The sequence below is a fragment of the Bos indicus x Bos taurus genome, chromosome 13 (genome assembly GCF_003369695.1).
Source record: "Bos indicus x Bos taurus breed Angus x Brahman F1 hybrid chromosome 13, Bos_hybrid_MaternalHap_v2.0, whole genome shotgun sequence".
Taxonomy (NCBI): Eukaryota; Metazoa; Chordata; class Mammalia; order Artiodactyla; family Bovidae; genus Bos; species Bos indicus x Bos taurus.
This window is the reverse complement of record NC_040088.1, coordinates 75,924,179-75,938,795: the sequence shown is the minus strand read 5'-3', so window position 1 is coordinate 75,938,795 and position 14,617 is coordinate 75,924,179. Positions and strand designations below refer to the sequence as shown.

At 39.9% G+C, this 14,617-nt stretch overlaps 1 protein-coding gene across 3 annotated transcripts in view; it reads left to right on the top strand.

Annotated features, from left to right (window-relative positions):
- The window catches only part of MACROD2 (MACRO domain containing 2), a 2,312,183-nt gene that overhangs the window by 95,180 nt on the left and 2,202,386 nt on the right, over positions 1-14,617 (top strand). For all 3 annotated transcript variants that reach the window (XM_027560273.1, XM_027560275.1, XM_027560274.1), the window contains exon 3: positions 2,272-2,379. In XM_027560273.1, the coding sequence (XP_027416074.1) occupies positions 2,272-2,379 (108 nt within the window). The remainder of the gene's footprint in view (positions 1-2,271; positions 2,380-14,617) is intronic.

Sequence of the window (14,617 nt, the reverse complement as noted above, 5' to 3'; positions counted from 1 at the left end):
TATGCAGAGTACATCATGAGAAACGCTGGACTGGAAGAAGCACAAGCTGGAATCAAGATTGCCGGGAGAAATATCAATAACCTCAGATATGCAGATGACACCACCCTTATGGCAGAAAGTGAAGAGGAACTCAAAAGCCTCTTGATGAAAGTGAAAGTGGAGAGTGAAAAAGTTGGCTTAAAGCTCAACATTCAGAAAATGAAGATCATGGCATCCGGTCCCATCACTTCATGGGAAATAGATGGGGAAACAGTGGAAACAGTGTCAGACTTTGTTTTTCTGGGCTCCAAAATCACTGCAGATAGTGACTGCAGCCATGAAATTAAAAGATGCTTACTCCTTGGAAGGAAAGTTATGACCAACCTAGATAGCATATTCAAAAGCAGAGACATTACTTTGAAAACAAAGGTTCATCTAGTCAAGGCTATGGTTTTTCCTGTGGTCATGTATGGATGTGAGAGTTGGACTGTGAAGAAGGCTGAGCACCAAAGAATTGATGCTTTTGAACTGTGGTGTTGGAGAAGACTCTTGAGAGTCCCTCGGACTGCAGGGAGATCCAACCAGTCCATTCTGAAGGAGATCAGCCCTGGGATTTCTTTGGAGAGAATGATGCTAAAGCTGAAACTCCAGTACTTTGGCCACCTCATGCGAAGAGTTGACTCATTGGAAAAGACTCTGATGCTGGGAGGGATTGGGGGCAGGAGGAGAAGGGGACGCCAGAGGATGAGATGGCTGGATGGCATCACTGACTCGATGGACGTGAGTCTGAGTGAACTCCGGGAGTTTGTGATGGACAGGGAGGCCTGGCGTGCTGCGATTCATGGGGTCACGAAGAGTCGGACAGGACTGAGCGACTGAACTGAACTGAACTGAAGCTACCACCTCTAATCCACTACATACCTCAAAATTTCATGCTTATTTGACAGTGTCTTTGTGAATCAATAGCATTACCTCCCCCCTTGAAACAGTTGCCCATATTCATAAATAGTTAAAAACACTTGAATTTAGAAATCATCTTTCCTAAAAATATATTAGAAAACTTTTTATATGTAGCATTTCAATGTATTTTAAAACATTGACTTTATATAGCTTTGTTTAATACATTTTAATATTATTTGTTTAAAATACATGAAAATACAAATTATCGTACTGCTGTAAAACATTAAAAATATATCAGGTTTTAGAAGGTAATGTCTGGCTTGTTTTAAATATACCAGCATGCTGACTGTTGTGTGCAGGACAGAACTTTTTCTATTTTAAATGTAGCAGCGCCCTCTAGAGTGAAAGGTTTATAGAATTTGATAAAGGAGATGTTTCACACCATCCTGGGTTCTTGATCCCTACCATTCCAAGGGATAGCTTGTTACATAGCAAAGAGTGGAAACTACATTTTTTTGTTCTGAGTAAATGTTCTTTACAAGGATGCTTTTTGGGTAACTTGAACAAAATATAAATAAACTTGTTCATTATTTTGTTGGTAGTTTGCACATTTTGTTCTCATATTCTTGTGAAACCATTAGTACATAATTACGTCTTAAAATTCATATCTTTATAATGTTAATAGCAAGAATTGAACATTTTGTTGACCAATATAACAGGGCTAGTCAGGGTTATGGTTTTTCCAGTGGTCATGTATGGATATGAGAGTTTGACTATAAGAAAGCTGAGCACTGAAGAATTTATGCTTTTGAACTGTGATGTTGGAGAAGACCCTTGAGAGTCCCTTGGACTGCAGGGAGAGCCAACCAGTCCATCCTAAAGGAAATCAGTCCTGGGTGTTCATTGGAAGGACTTATGTTGAAGCTGAAACTCCAGTACTTTGGCCACCTGATGCAAAGAGCTGACTCATTGGAAAAGACCCTGATGCTGGGAAAGATTGAAGGTGGGAGGAGAAGGGGACAACAGAAGATGGGATGGTTGGATGGCATCATCGACTTGATGCACATGGGTTTGGGTGGATTCCAGGAGTTGGTGATGGACAGGGAGGCCTGGCGTGCTGCAGTCCCTGCGGTCACAAAGAGTCGGACACAACTGAGCGACTGAACTAAACTGAACTGAAATTTATTGAATGCCTATTATATATATGATAACTGCATTTTGTATTGAGGAATACTTGATAAATAGAGAATAGACCACATTCCTGGTAATAGTTACACATTTATTTCCATTTATCTAATGTGTCAGAGTGTGACCCATATTGGCTCTTGTATTAAAATTGTCTTTATTAAATTAAGAATATTACTATTAATATACATTCCTTCTTTATTACAGAAGAAAATACTCAGGAACCATCACATGGGAAGAAAAGTTTGAGTGAGAAAGTTTCTCTGTATAGAGGTGACATCACATTGCTAGAGGTGGATGCTATAGTCAATGCGGGTGAGTAGTTGATATTTTGTGATGTATTTGTTATACTGTTGCCCTAAATCTGGGTTCACGTCTTGGTGGTTATCAGGCCAAAAGGCCACAAATTGGGAGAAAGAAAGATTTATTACTTGCAGCAAGAAGAATGCTGGGGATCTTTTCCAAAGCAGTGTTTCCCAGAACAGTAAGATTGGGGAATTTTTATGTTAAGGATACTTGCATACTCATGAAGGGGCTTGAGCAGAGGAGAATTCAGCCTAGAGCTGGGGCAAAGGTTGATAGAGCCCCAGTTTTAGTTGGTTGAAGTCAGAAAAGGTCGTTATCATCTTTCCATGCTCCACCTGGATGTGGGTCTTTGTTCCTGCCTAACTCACATTTAAATTGTTATCTGTATCCCTTAAGGAGGAACTAGGACTCTGTTTTACTGCTCAACTGTTGTTTCTTGACTGTTTCTCCTTTGTTCCTGCATTCCTTCACCTGCGGTAAGATCAGTAATTACTGAGATGTGTTCAAGGGCAAGCGACGTTACCCAGGCTTAGATCACAAAATGACCTAGGCCAGAGATGACTTCTTTAAAGTCAAGAAAGTCATGCCTGGTTCTCTTTCTCCGGGGACCCTGTACCCCATCTACTTGCAATACAAAATATTTATTGTTTAAAAATATTTTTTCATAAATAGGAATACAAATGTTTAAGAAAAAATACCCTTCCAGAGATAGAGATGTCATGTATTAAAGACACTGAGCGTTTGTTTTATGTACGTGCTGCAGTCAATGTGCTAACTCTACATGGTATCCATACTGAGTTGTAACTAGGGTACTGGACCCCTGGAAAAGTAACAGGTTGTTGCAGAAAGTTCCTTAGAAAGAACTTTAGCAGCTGTATTATTGTTGATTTAATGCTTCAGTTAATAGTTGGCCAACATAAAAGCAAGTTCATTAAGCTTTTCCTTCTTTTGACTTTGTAAAGAGATGTTTGATCTACACCAGACAGAAATAAAATATAAAGAAATTATTTTTGTAGTTTCCAAACTCTGTTGCTTGGTTTCAACTATTCATGTTTGTTTTTAATAGTTTATTTTATGATTAATCTTATAATTTGGGGTTTCAAACATTGGGAAATAACAATTAATGTTAAATTTTAATTTATTTTATAGTGGTCTGTATCTTTTATATATTTTACCATGTGACTGTATATGAAGAAATATATAATGTTTGTGATTCTATAAAAATAAATATCAATAATTGGATATTTCATAATTTTAATTTGTGTTCTGTAAAGTTAGGCTCTGCAAGTTAAAAGGTTTAAAACCAAATGCAGACTTAGGTAAAGAGAAGCATTATTCAAAAAGATTATTACAATAAGGGGTGGAGACTTATCTCAGTAGGAGGAGGAAGAATATTGCGATAGGAAGAACCACTTTGACTATGAGATAAGCAAGTAAGCATCTCAAAGTTCAAGCAGAAAAGGACTTTTTTTTTTTACAGAGAGGCATGAACTTTGGATGTGGGTGGCATGATTGGACAGTTGATCAGGGAACATTTTTCCTTGAGGCCAGCTTATTTTGGAAGGGGTCATTAAAGAGGGGTTGTTCACCTTCCATTGCTCAAGGGTAGGTCAAAGTTCAGGGGCTTGGAGGAAGGAAAGAAGCCTGAATAAAGTTTGGTCAAGTCTGGTTAACAGGCATTGATCAAGCAGAATGGTTGATGGGGACAGATAGTTTAGCAAATCATTTATGAGACAAAGAATGGGAATTTGGAGAGTCTGTGCCTTGGTCTTGTCATAGCATACAAGGGTCATTGGGAGTTTTATCTCAGTCATATGGGGAAGACTAGCTCTTTGCAGTAAGCTGTTTTCCATAACACAGAAGGGTGGGGGTTAATTTCTTGACAGACCTTGCTTTCCAGGAATACACAAGTTAGTTGGAGAGCTCCCTGTTGTCTCAGGTTTCACTCTGGTGATGTGTAAAGTCAAACAACATAGTAGGAACGTTCCTTGGTGTGTGCCCTAAATTCCATAAATGTGAGCTTTAATTTAAAGAAATTAATTATTTAATTAAATATATATATATATATACACACACACACATACATTGGGACTTCCCTGGTGGCTGAGACAGTAAAGAATCTGCCTGCAATGTGAAAAATGTGAAAGACCTAGATTTGATCCCTGGGTCAGGAGATCCCCTGGAGAAGGAAATAGGCAACCCACTCCAGTATTGTTGCCTGGAGAATTCCATGGACAGAGGAGCCTGGCGGGCTTATAGTCCATCGGTCGCAAAGAGTTGGACACGACTGAGCGACTAACAGTTTCACACTATCTGTACATCACTGGCTGTCCTCTGTATTGTTGTAATTTCCAGTCGTTGATCCCAGTTCTGCCATATGGAGTACAGTTGTTGACATTTATTTCCTTAAATGCCTTAAGACTACTCTCATGAGTTTTTTCTTTCTTGTTATTAACATAACATTGAATTTGCCTTGATAGCATACTTAATAATACTAGTAATCATGGTTTTCCTTGAGTTTTGTTAACTGTATACTCATTTATCTCCCCGTTGAGGCTATCGACTGGTGTTTTTTCCACTTGTGGTATAATCTCTCAAAGTAGTGTCTTGTCCTTATGTTCTTAATAAACACCTGGTCATATGTATTTGTTAAATTGAACTACACAATAGAGTTTATAGCACCTTTGACCCATAGCACATTCAACAATGGGGACTTGAAACAGTGAACACAATTTGGCTCATTTAAGAAAAACTATTTGATCAAGAAATAAAAATAATTTTAGTGAAATAAAATGGTGCTAAAGAGAAAGCATCATTAACAGGAAAACATCCCATTACACTTTTGATTCTTTGTCCTTGCTTGTATAATTTTTTTATAGCTGTCACATCGTATACAAGAGTTTGACAAATTTATACAAAGGCAGGCAGCAACTCCTAAAAGCATTTGGCACTGTTGGCTTACCTCTCTGGCTGAGGTAATTATAGTTTGGCCATGCTCTGCATCTCCCAAGGACGGCCTCATCAGGAAGTTCTTAGGTACATGCAAAGAGATGCCAAATGCACAGCCTAATGACTTTATTTACAGCTTTCTGCTGTGCTGCTTTGTTTGCCTGGTGTGTCAGGAGAGGAACAGCTGTTGACTTTCAGGTGAACAAGGCGACATGGCAGGAAACTCCAGAGTTGCCTCTGGTGAGAGGGGAGTGGGAGGCTGTTTGCCCAGTCAAGCTGCCAAAGCAGCGCGTCATCACTTTCCACCTTGTAAAGTTCTCTTCCCGTGTCTGTATTAGTGCATTGGAACGCCTGGTTGTCATGAATGAAATGATTTGATATTTAAAACTTATTCCCAACCAGGTACTTTCCAAACTTCAATCTTGCAGTTCAGTTGCTCAGTCGTGTTCAACTCTTTTCAATCCCATGGATGCTAGGCTTTCCTGTTCATCACCAACTCCCGGAGTTTACTCAAACTCTTGCCCATTGAGTCGGTGATGCCATCCAACCATCTCATCCTCTGTTGTCCCCTTCTCCGCCCGCCTTCATTCTTTCCCAGCATCATGGTCTTTTCAAATGAGTCAGCTTTTCACATCAGGTGGCCAAAGTATTGGAGTTTCAGCTTCAACATCAGTCCCACCAATGAACACCCAGGACTGATCTCCTTTAGGATGGACTGGTTGGGTCTCCTTGCAGTCCAAGGACTCTCAAGAGTCTTCTCCAACACCACAGTTCAAAAGCATCAATTCTTCAATGCTCAGCTTTCTTTATAGTCCAACTCTCACAGCCATACCTGACTACTGGAAAAACCATAGCTTTGACTAGACAGACCTTTGTTGACCAAGTAATGTCTCTGCTTTTTAATCTGCTGTCTAGGTTGGTCATAGCTTTTCTTCCAAGGAACAAGTGTCTTTAAATTTCATGGCTGCAGTCACCATCTGCAGTGATTTTTGAGCCCAGGAAAATAAAGTCAGTCACTGTTTCCATTGTTTCCTCATCTATTTGCCATGAAATGATGGGACAGCATGCCATGATCTTTGTTTTTGGAATGTTGAGTTTTAAGCCAGCTTTTTTACTCTCCTCTTTTACTTTCATCAAGACAGTCTTTAGTTCCTCTTTGCTTTTTGCCTTAAGGGTGGTATCATTGGTGTATCTGAGGTTATTGATTTTTCTTGATTCCAGTTTGTGCTTCATCCAGGTTGGCATTTCACATGATGTACTCTGCATATAAGTTAAATAGGTAGGGTGACTGTATACAGCCTTGATGTATATATTTCCTTCCCAATTTTGAACCAGTCCATTGTTTCATGTCCCATTCTAACTGTTGCTTCTTGAGCTGCATACAGGTTTCTCAGGAGGCAGGTAAGGTGGTCTGATATTCCCGTCTCTTTAAGAATTTTCCACAGTTTGTTGTGATTCACACAGTCAAAGGCTTTAGCGTAGTCAGTGAAGCAGAAGTAGATGTTTTTCTGGAATTCTGTTGCTTTTCCTGTGATCCAACAGATATTGGCAATTTGATCTCTAGTTCCTCTACTTTTTCTACATACAACTTGAACATCTGGAAGTTTTCAGTTCATGTACTATTGAAGCCTAGCTTAGAGAATTTTGAGCATTACTTTGCTAGTGTGTGAGATGGCAATTGTTCAGTAGTTTGAACACTCTTTGGCATTGCCTTTCTTTGGGATTGTAATGAAAACTGACCTTTTCCAGTCCTGTGGCCACTGGTAAGATTTCCAAATTTGCAAGCATATTGAATGTAGCACTTTCACAGCATCATCTTTTAGGCTTTGAAATAGCTCAGCTGGAATTCTGTCGCCTCCACTAGCATTGTTCAGAGTGATGTTTGCTAAGGCCCACTTGACTTCGCACTCCAGGATGTCTGGCTCTAGATGAGTGATCACACCATCATAATTATCTGGGTCATAAAGATCTTTTTTGTATAGTTCTGTGTATTCTTTCCACCTCTTCTTAATATCTTCTGCTTCTGTTAGGTCCATACCATTTCTGTTTTATTGTGCCCATCTTTGCATGAAATGTTCCCTGGGTATCTATAATTTTCTTGAAGAGATCTCTAGTCTTTCACATTCTATTTTCCTCTATTTCTTTGCATTGATCACTGAGGAAGGCTTTCTTATTGCTCCTTGTTATTCTTTGGAACTCTGCATTCAGATGGGTATATCTTTTCTTTTCTCCTTTGCCTTAACTTCTCCTCTTTTCTCAGCTATTTGTAAGGCCTCCTCAGACAACCATTTTGCCTTTTTGCATTTCTTTTTCTTGGGGATGGTTTTGATTAAAGACTCCTGTAAATGTTATGATCCTCTGTCCGTCGTTCTTCAGGCACTCTAGCACTCTATCAGATCTAATCCCTTGAATCTGTTTGTCACTTCTACTCTATAATCATAAGGGATTTGATTTAGGTTATACCTGAATGGTCTAGTGGTTTTCCCTACTTTCTTCAACTTAAGTCTGAATTTTGCAATGAGGAGTTCATGATCTGAGCCATAGTCAAATCCTGGTCTTTTTTTGCTGACTGTATAGAGCTTCTCCATCTTTGGCTGCAAAGAATAAAATTAATCTGATTTCAGTGTTGACCATCTGGTGATGTCCATGTGTAGAGTCATCTCTTGTGTTGTTGGAAGAGGGTGATTGCTATCATCAGTGCGTTCTCTTGGCAAAACTCTATTAGCCTTTGCCCTGCTTCATTTTGTGCTCCAAGGCCAAATTTGCCTGTTACTCCAGGTATTTCTTGACTTCCTAGTTTTGCAGTCCAGTCCTCCATGATTAAAAGGCATCTTTTTTTGGTGTTACTTCTTGAAGGTCTTATAAGTCTTCATAGAACTATTCATCTTCAGCTTCTTTGGCATTAGTGGTTGAGGCATAGACTTGGATTTCTGCGATATTGAATGGTTTGCCTTGGAAATGAACAGAGATCATTCTGTCACTTTTGAGATTGCATCTCAGTACTGCATTTCAGACTCTTTTGTTGACTCAGAGGGATATTCCATTTCTTCTAAGGGATTCTTGCCTACAGTAGTAGATGTAATGGTCGTTTGAATTAAATTTTCCTATTCTGGTCCACTATAGTTCACTGATAGCTAAAATGTCAATGTTCACTCTTGGCATCTCCTGCTTGACCACTTCTAATTTACCTTGATTCATGGACCTAACGTTCCAGGTTCCTATGCCAATTATATCAAAGAAGTTCTTGCCCTGTTGCATAAGTTCTAGGGCCCACAACAGATTCCCCAACCTGAGGATCTGGCAAAGAGATTGAGAATCCCTGGGGAATTTGAAGGCCAGTGGACTTTGATTACAGAACTTCCACAGGACTGGGGAAACAGACTCTTGGAGGGCACAAACAAACCTTGTGCCCAGGAGAAAGGAGCAGTGAACCCACAAGAGACTGAGCCGGACTTACCTGTGAGTGTCCAGGAGTCTCTAGCAGAGGTGTGCATTGACAGTGGGCTGCTTTGGGGTCAGGGGCACTGAATACAGAAGTCCTGGGAACTGTGGGGTGTTCTGGCATAAGTCCTTTTGAAGGAAGTCATAACCCCTAGCATTTATGTGACCTTAGGTCACACTATAGGGCGGGAACACTGCCCCACCCATTAACAGAAAATTGGATTAAAGATTTCCTGAGCATGGCCTATCAGAGCAAGACTCAGATTCCCTTACAGCCAGTCCCTCCCATCAGGAAGCTTCCACAAGCCTCTTATCTTTATCCATCAGAGGGCAGACACAATGAAAATCACAATCACAGAAAACTCACCAAGCTGATCACATGGATCACAGCCTTTTCTAAGTTTGTGAACCTATGAGCCACGCTGTGTAGGGCCACTCAAGACGGATGGGTCATGGTGGAAAGTTCTGACAAAACGTGGTCCACTGGAGAAGGAAATAGCAAACCACTGCAGCATCCTTACTTTGAGAACCCCATGAACAGTATGAACAGGCAAAAAGATATGACACTGACAGGTGAACTCCCCGGGTCGGTAGGTGCCCAATATGCTACTGGAGAAGAGGGGAGAAACAGCTCAGGAAAGAATGAAGAGGTTGAGTTAAAGCAAAACAAAAACAAAACAAAACCCCCCAAAACCCAGTGGTAGATGTGACTGTTGGTGGAAGTAATATCTGATGCTGTAGGGAAATGGCATCCCACTCCAGTATTCTTGTCTAGAGAAGCCCATGGATGAAGGAGCCTGGCAGGCTACAGTCCATGGGGTTGTAAGAATCGGACACGACTTCGTGATTAAACCACCAAAGAACGATATTGTATAGGAACCTGGAATGTAGGTCCATGAATCAATGTAAATTGGAACTGGTCAAATAAAAATCTGAAGTTATGTAAATTTTGAGTTAACAGATTGAGGATTTTGTAAATATTAGCTCATAAAATTTTACTTATTGTAAGGAAGCCTGAGATTATAACTATAGAACATTTAGGTCCTTATTAGAGTTCACTGTGTCTGAAAAGTTGAACTACAATTGAAGTATTAACCACAATTAAACAGTTATTGTAAGTTTTATGCAAGCAGACAAAATAAAACTAATATTCCATTTCTTTCCATGATTTCCTTGAGGTTCTGCAGTGTTTTTCTTCTTACTGAGTGAGTACTTTGGCTTATGTTTCTTCATATTGCTTTTCCTCTTTAAAATGGTTCCTCCACCTTTTAATCAGTTCTTTTCATTGCTTCTGAAGAACTTGATGGGACCTATGAGTCTGTTGAGTAAGGCAGTATTAAAATCAAGTGTTCATTATGAATTTACTTAAATCTTAGACCTCTTATTTTGGGATAACTGTCTACTAGACAGTAGCTAGCTACAGATTACTTATGGGGTGATAGCTAAAGTTTTTGGGAGCATTGTTGTTAGCATGGAGACAGTAATGTTCAGAAACTACTTCTTACCTCCCTCTGTAGATCTCTCCCAGTACCCATTCCAGTGAGGCCAAGCAAAGGGGAAAGAATTACTTTCCCTCATTCTGTGCTTTTACTTTCCCTCCTATGTTGTGCTGGAACCTGCTGAAAAGTTTCAAAATCACCACTGTGTGGAAAGCTCAACCTGTGAAATACAGTTGAGCAGACAGGTGTGAGTATGTAGGCTGGGTGAGAGCAATTTTTTGAGGGCTGAATTCTTAACACTGGCTACAGGTTTATGTGTGAGCTTCCAGCTGTAAGAATATCAGTGTCTTCGCTTTATCCAGGGTAAGGATAGACAGAAAACAGGGTCTGTATGAGGATGGAGTGAAAGATTAAATGAGAAAGGAGCTTTGTGAGGTGTTAAAATCCTCAAAGAATCCTCAAAAGAAAATAATTGCTATGGGAATGGGTGACTTCCAGAAAATTCCCTTCTGAGTTTTCAACTTCTACTTTTGACCACTCTTGTCACTATTTTTAATGGAATATCCCTTGGAGTTAAATAGTAGCATAGTCCTCAAGGGACTTTGAGAGACTAAAATTTTCAAAGAAAATGATGGGGTAAAGTGATTGGAGCTGCTCGGGCATTTATTCCATATTTTCAGTGGTTTTATTCTCTTTCTGAGAATTCTTCAGTGCACTTAGGAAGTTTATATTTTGTCCCATACTATTCAATTGGTTTCAAAAAATGTTTTAAAAATTTTTGGGGGTGTCTGATTGCCAAAGGAATACACTTTAATATTTAAAATAGGGAAAATAAAAATACAGAAAACAATAAAACATCTCCATGGTGTTTCCCAGCATATATATCATTGTTTAAGTTCAGTGTTTTTGCTTCAGGTTATTTTCTTTTTATTCCATAGGTGTATTTTGAATTGTAGAAAATACCACTTAATTTTTTTAACACTGCAGTCATTTTTACATGTCATTTTAAATTGCTGTGTGATATTCAGTTATACACATGAATATTGATTTAAGTATTCTCTCATTCTTGGAAATTTAGATTGTTTCTTGTTTTTACTGTTATCAACAGGCTGAAACAAACATCCTAGCAGATCTTTGAAAAAAATCTTTGATTAGTCCAGAGGGAGTATATTCCTTGCAGTGAAATTATGGCAGTATGAAAGTTTTAAAACTGTTGATGTATGTAACCAAATAGCTTTATGGAAAGGTTAAATGAATTTATATCACTTAGTTAAAAGATAATGTATTTCCCCAAACTTCATCAATCTTAAGTTTAATGATTTTTTTTAACCTATGCCTTTGAATTGTACTTTCAGTTCAGTTCAGTTCAGTTCAGTCGCTCAGTTGTGTCCGACTCTTTGAGATCCATGAATCGCAGCATGCCAGGCCTCCCTGTCCTTCACCAACTCCCGGAGTTCACTCAAACTCACGTCCATCGAGTCGACGATGCCATCTGGCCATCTCATCCTCTGTCATTCCCTTCTCCTCCTGCCCCCAATCCCTCCCAGCATCAGGGTCTTTTCCAATGAGTCAACTCTTCGCATGAGGTAGCCAAAGTATTGGAATTTCAGCTTTAGCATCAGTCCTTCCAATGAATACCCAGGACTGATCTCCTTTAGGAGGGACTGGTTGGATCTCCTTGCAGTCCAAGGGACTCTCAAGAATCTTCTCCAACACCACGGTTCAAAAGCATCAATTCTTCGCTCAGCTTTCTTCACAGTCCAACTCTCACATCCATACATGACCACTGGAAAAACCATAGCCTTGACTAGATGGACCTTTGTTGGAAAAGTAATATCTCTGCTTTTTAATATGCTGTCTAGGTTGGCCACAAATTTCCTTCCAAGGAGTAAGTGTCTGTTAATTTCATGGCTGCAATCACCATCTGCAGTGATTTTGGAGCCCCCAAAAACAAAGTCTGACACTGTTTCCCCATCTATTTGCCATGAAGTGATGGGACCATATGCTATGATCTTCGTTTTCTGAATGTTTGAGCTTTAAGCCAACTTTTTCACTCTCCTCTTTCACTTTCATCAAGAGGCTTTTGAGTTCCTATTCACTTTCTGCCATAAGGGTGGTGTCATCTGCATATCTGAGGTTATTGATATTTCTCCCGGCAATCTTGATTCCAGCTTGTGCTTCTTCCAGCCCAGCGTTTCTCCTGATGTACTCTGCATATAAGTTAAATAAGCAGGGTGACAGTATACAGCCTTGAAGTACTCCTTTTCCTATTTGGAACCAGTCTGTTGTTCCATGTCCAGTTCTAACTGTTGCTTCCTGACCTGCATATAGGTTTCTCTGCATAGAGGCAGGTCAGGTGGTCTGGTATTCCCATCTCTTTCAGAATTTTCCACAGTTTGTTGTGATCCACACAGTCAAAGGCTTTGGTGTAGTCAATGAAGCAGAAGTTGATGTTTTTCTGGAGCTTTCTTGCTTTTTAGATGATCCAGCAGATGTTGGCAATTTGATCTCTGGTTCCTCTGTCTTTTCTAAATCCAGCTTGAGCATCTGGAAGTTCACGGTTCATGTACTGTTGAAGCCTGGCTTGGAGAATTTTGAGCACTACTTTACTAGCGTGTGAGATGAGTGCAATTGTGTGGTAGTTTGAGCATTCTTTGGCATTGCCTTGCTTTGGGATTGGAATGAAAACTGACCTTTTCCAGTCCTGTGGCCACTGCTGAGTTTTCCAGATTTGCTGGCATATTGAGTGCAGCACTTTCACAGCATCATCTTTCAGGATTTGAAATAGCTCAACTGGAATTCCATCACCTCCACTAGCTTTGTTCATAGTGATGCTTTCTAAGGCCCACTTGACTTCACATTCCAGGATATCTGGCTCTAGGTGAGTGATCACACCATCATGATTTTGTTGGTCATGAAGCTCTTTTTTGTGTAGTTTTCTGTGGATTGTTGCCACCTCTTAATATATTTTGCTGCTGTTAGGTTCATGCCATTTCTGTCCTTTTTTGAGCCCATCTTTGCATGAAATGTTCCCTTGGTATCTCTAATTTTCTTGAAGAGATCTCTAGTCTTTCCCATTTTGTTGTTTTCCTCTATTTCTTTGCATTGGTCACTGAGGAAGGCTTTCTCATCTCTTCTTGTTATTCTTTGGAACTCTGCATTCAGATGCTTATATCTTTCCTTTTTCCTTTGCTTTTCACTTCTCCTCTTTTCACAGCTATTTTTAAGGCCTCTTCAGACAGCCATTTTACCTTTTTGCATTTCTTTTTCTCAGGGATGGTCTTGATGCTTGTCTCCTGTACAATGTCACGAACCTCCGTCCATAGTTCATCAGGCACTCTGTCTATCAGTTGTAGTCCCTTAAATCTATTTCTCACTTCCAGTGTATAATCATAAGGGATTTGATTTAGGTCATACCTTAATGGTCTAGTGGTTTTCCCCACTTTCTTCAATTTAAGTCTGAATTTGGCAATAAGGAGTTCATGATCTGAACCACAGTCAGCTCCCAGTATTATTTTTGCTGACTATATAGTGCTTCTTCATCTTTGGCTGCAAAGAACATAATCAGTCTGATTTCGGTGTTGACCATCTGGTGATGTCCATGTGTAGAGTCTTCTCTTGTGTTGTTGGAAGAGGGTGTTTGCTATGACCAGTGCGTTCTGCTGGCAAAACTCTATTAGCCTTTGCCCTGCTTCATTCCGTACTCAAAGGCCAAATTTGCCAGTTACTTCAGGTGTTTCTTGACTTCCTGCTTTTGCATTCCAGTCCCCTATAATGAAAAGGACATCTTTTTTGAGTGTTCTAAAACGTCTTGTAGAACAGGTCTTCATAGAACTATTCAACTTCAGCTTCTTCAGCATTACTGGTCGGGGCACAGACTTGGATTACTGTGATATTGAATGGTTTGCCTTGGAAACTAACAGAGATCATTCTGTCATTTTTGAGATTGCATCCAAGTACTGCATTTCAGACTCTTTTGTTGACCATGATGGCCACTCCATTTCTTCTAAGGGATTCCTGCCCACAGTAGTAGATATAATGGTCATCTGAGTTAAATTCCCCCATTCCAGTCCTTTTAATTTCGCTGATTCCTAGAATGTCAACGTTCACTCTTGCCATCTCCTGTTGGACCACTTCCAATTTTCCTTGATTCATGAACCTGACATTTCCAGATTCCTATGCAATATTGCTCTTTACAGCATCGGACCTTGCTTCTATCACCAGTCACATCCACAACTGGGTGTTGTTTTTGCTTTGGCTCCATCCCTTCATTCTTTCTGGAGTTATTTCTCCACTGATCTCCAGTAGCGTATTGGGTACCTACTGACCTGGGGAGTTCCCCTTTCAATATCCTATCATTTTGCCTTTTAATACTGTTCATGGGGTTCTCAAGGCAAGAATACTGAAGTGGTTTGCCA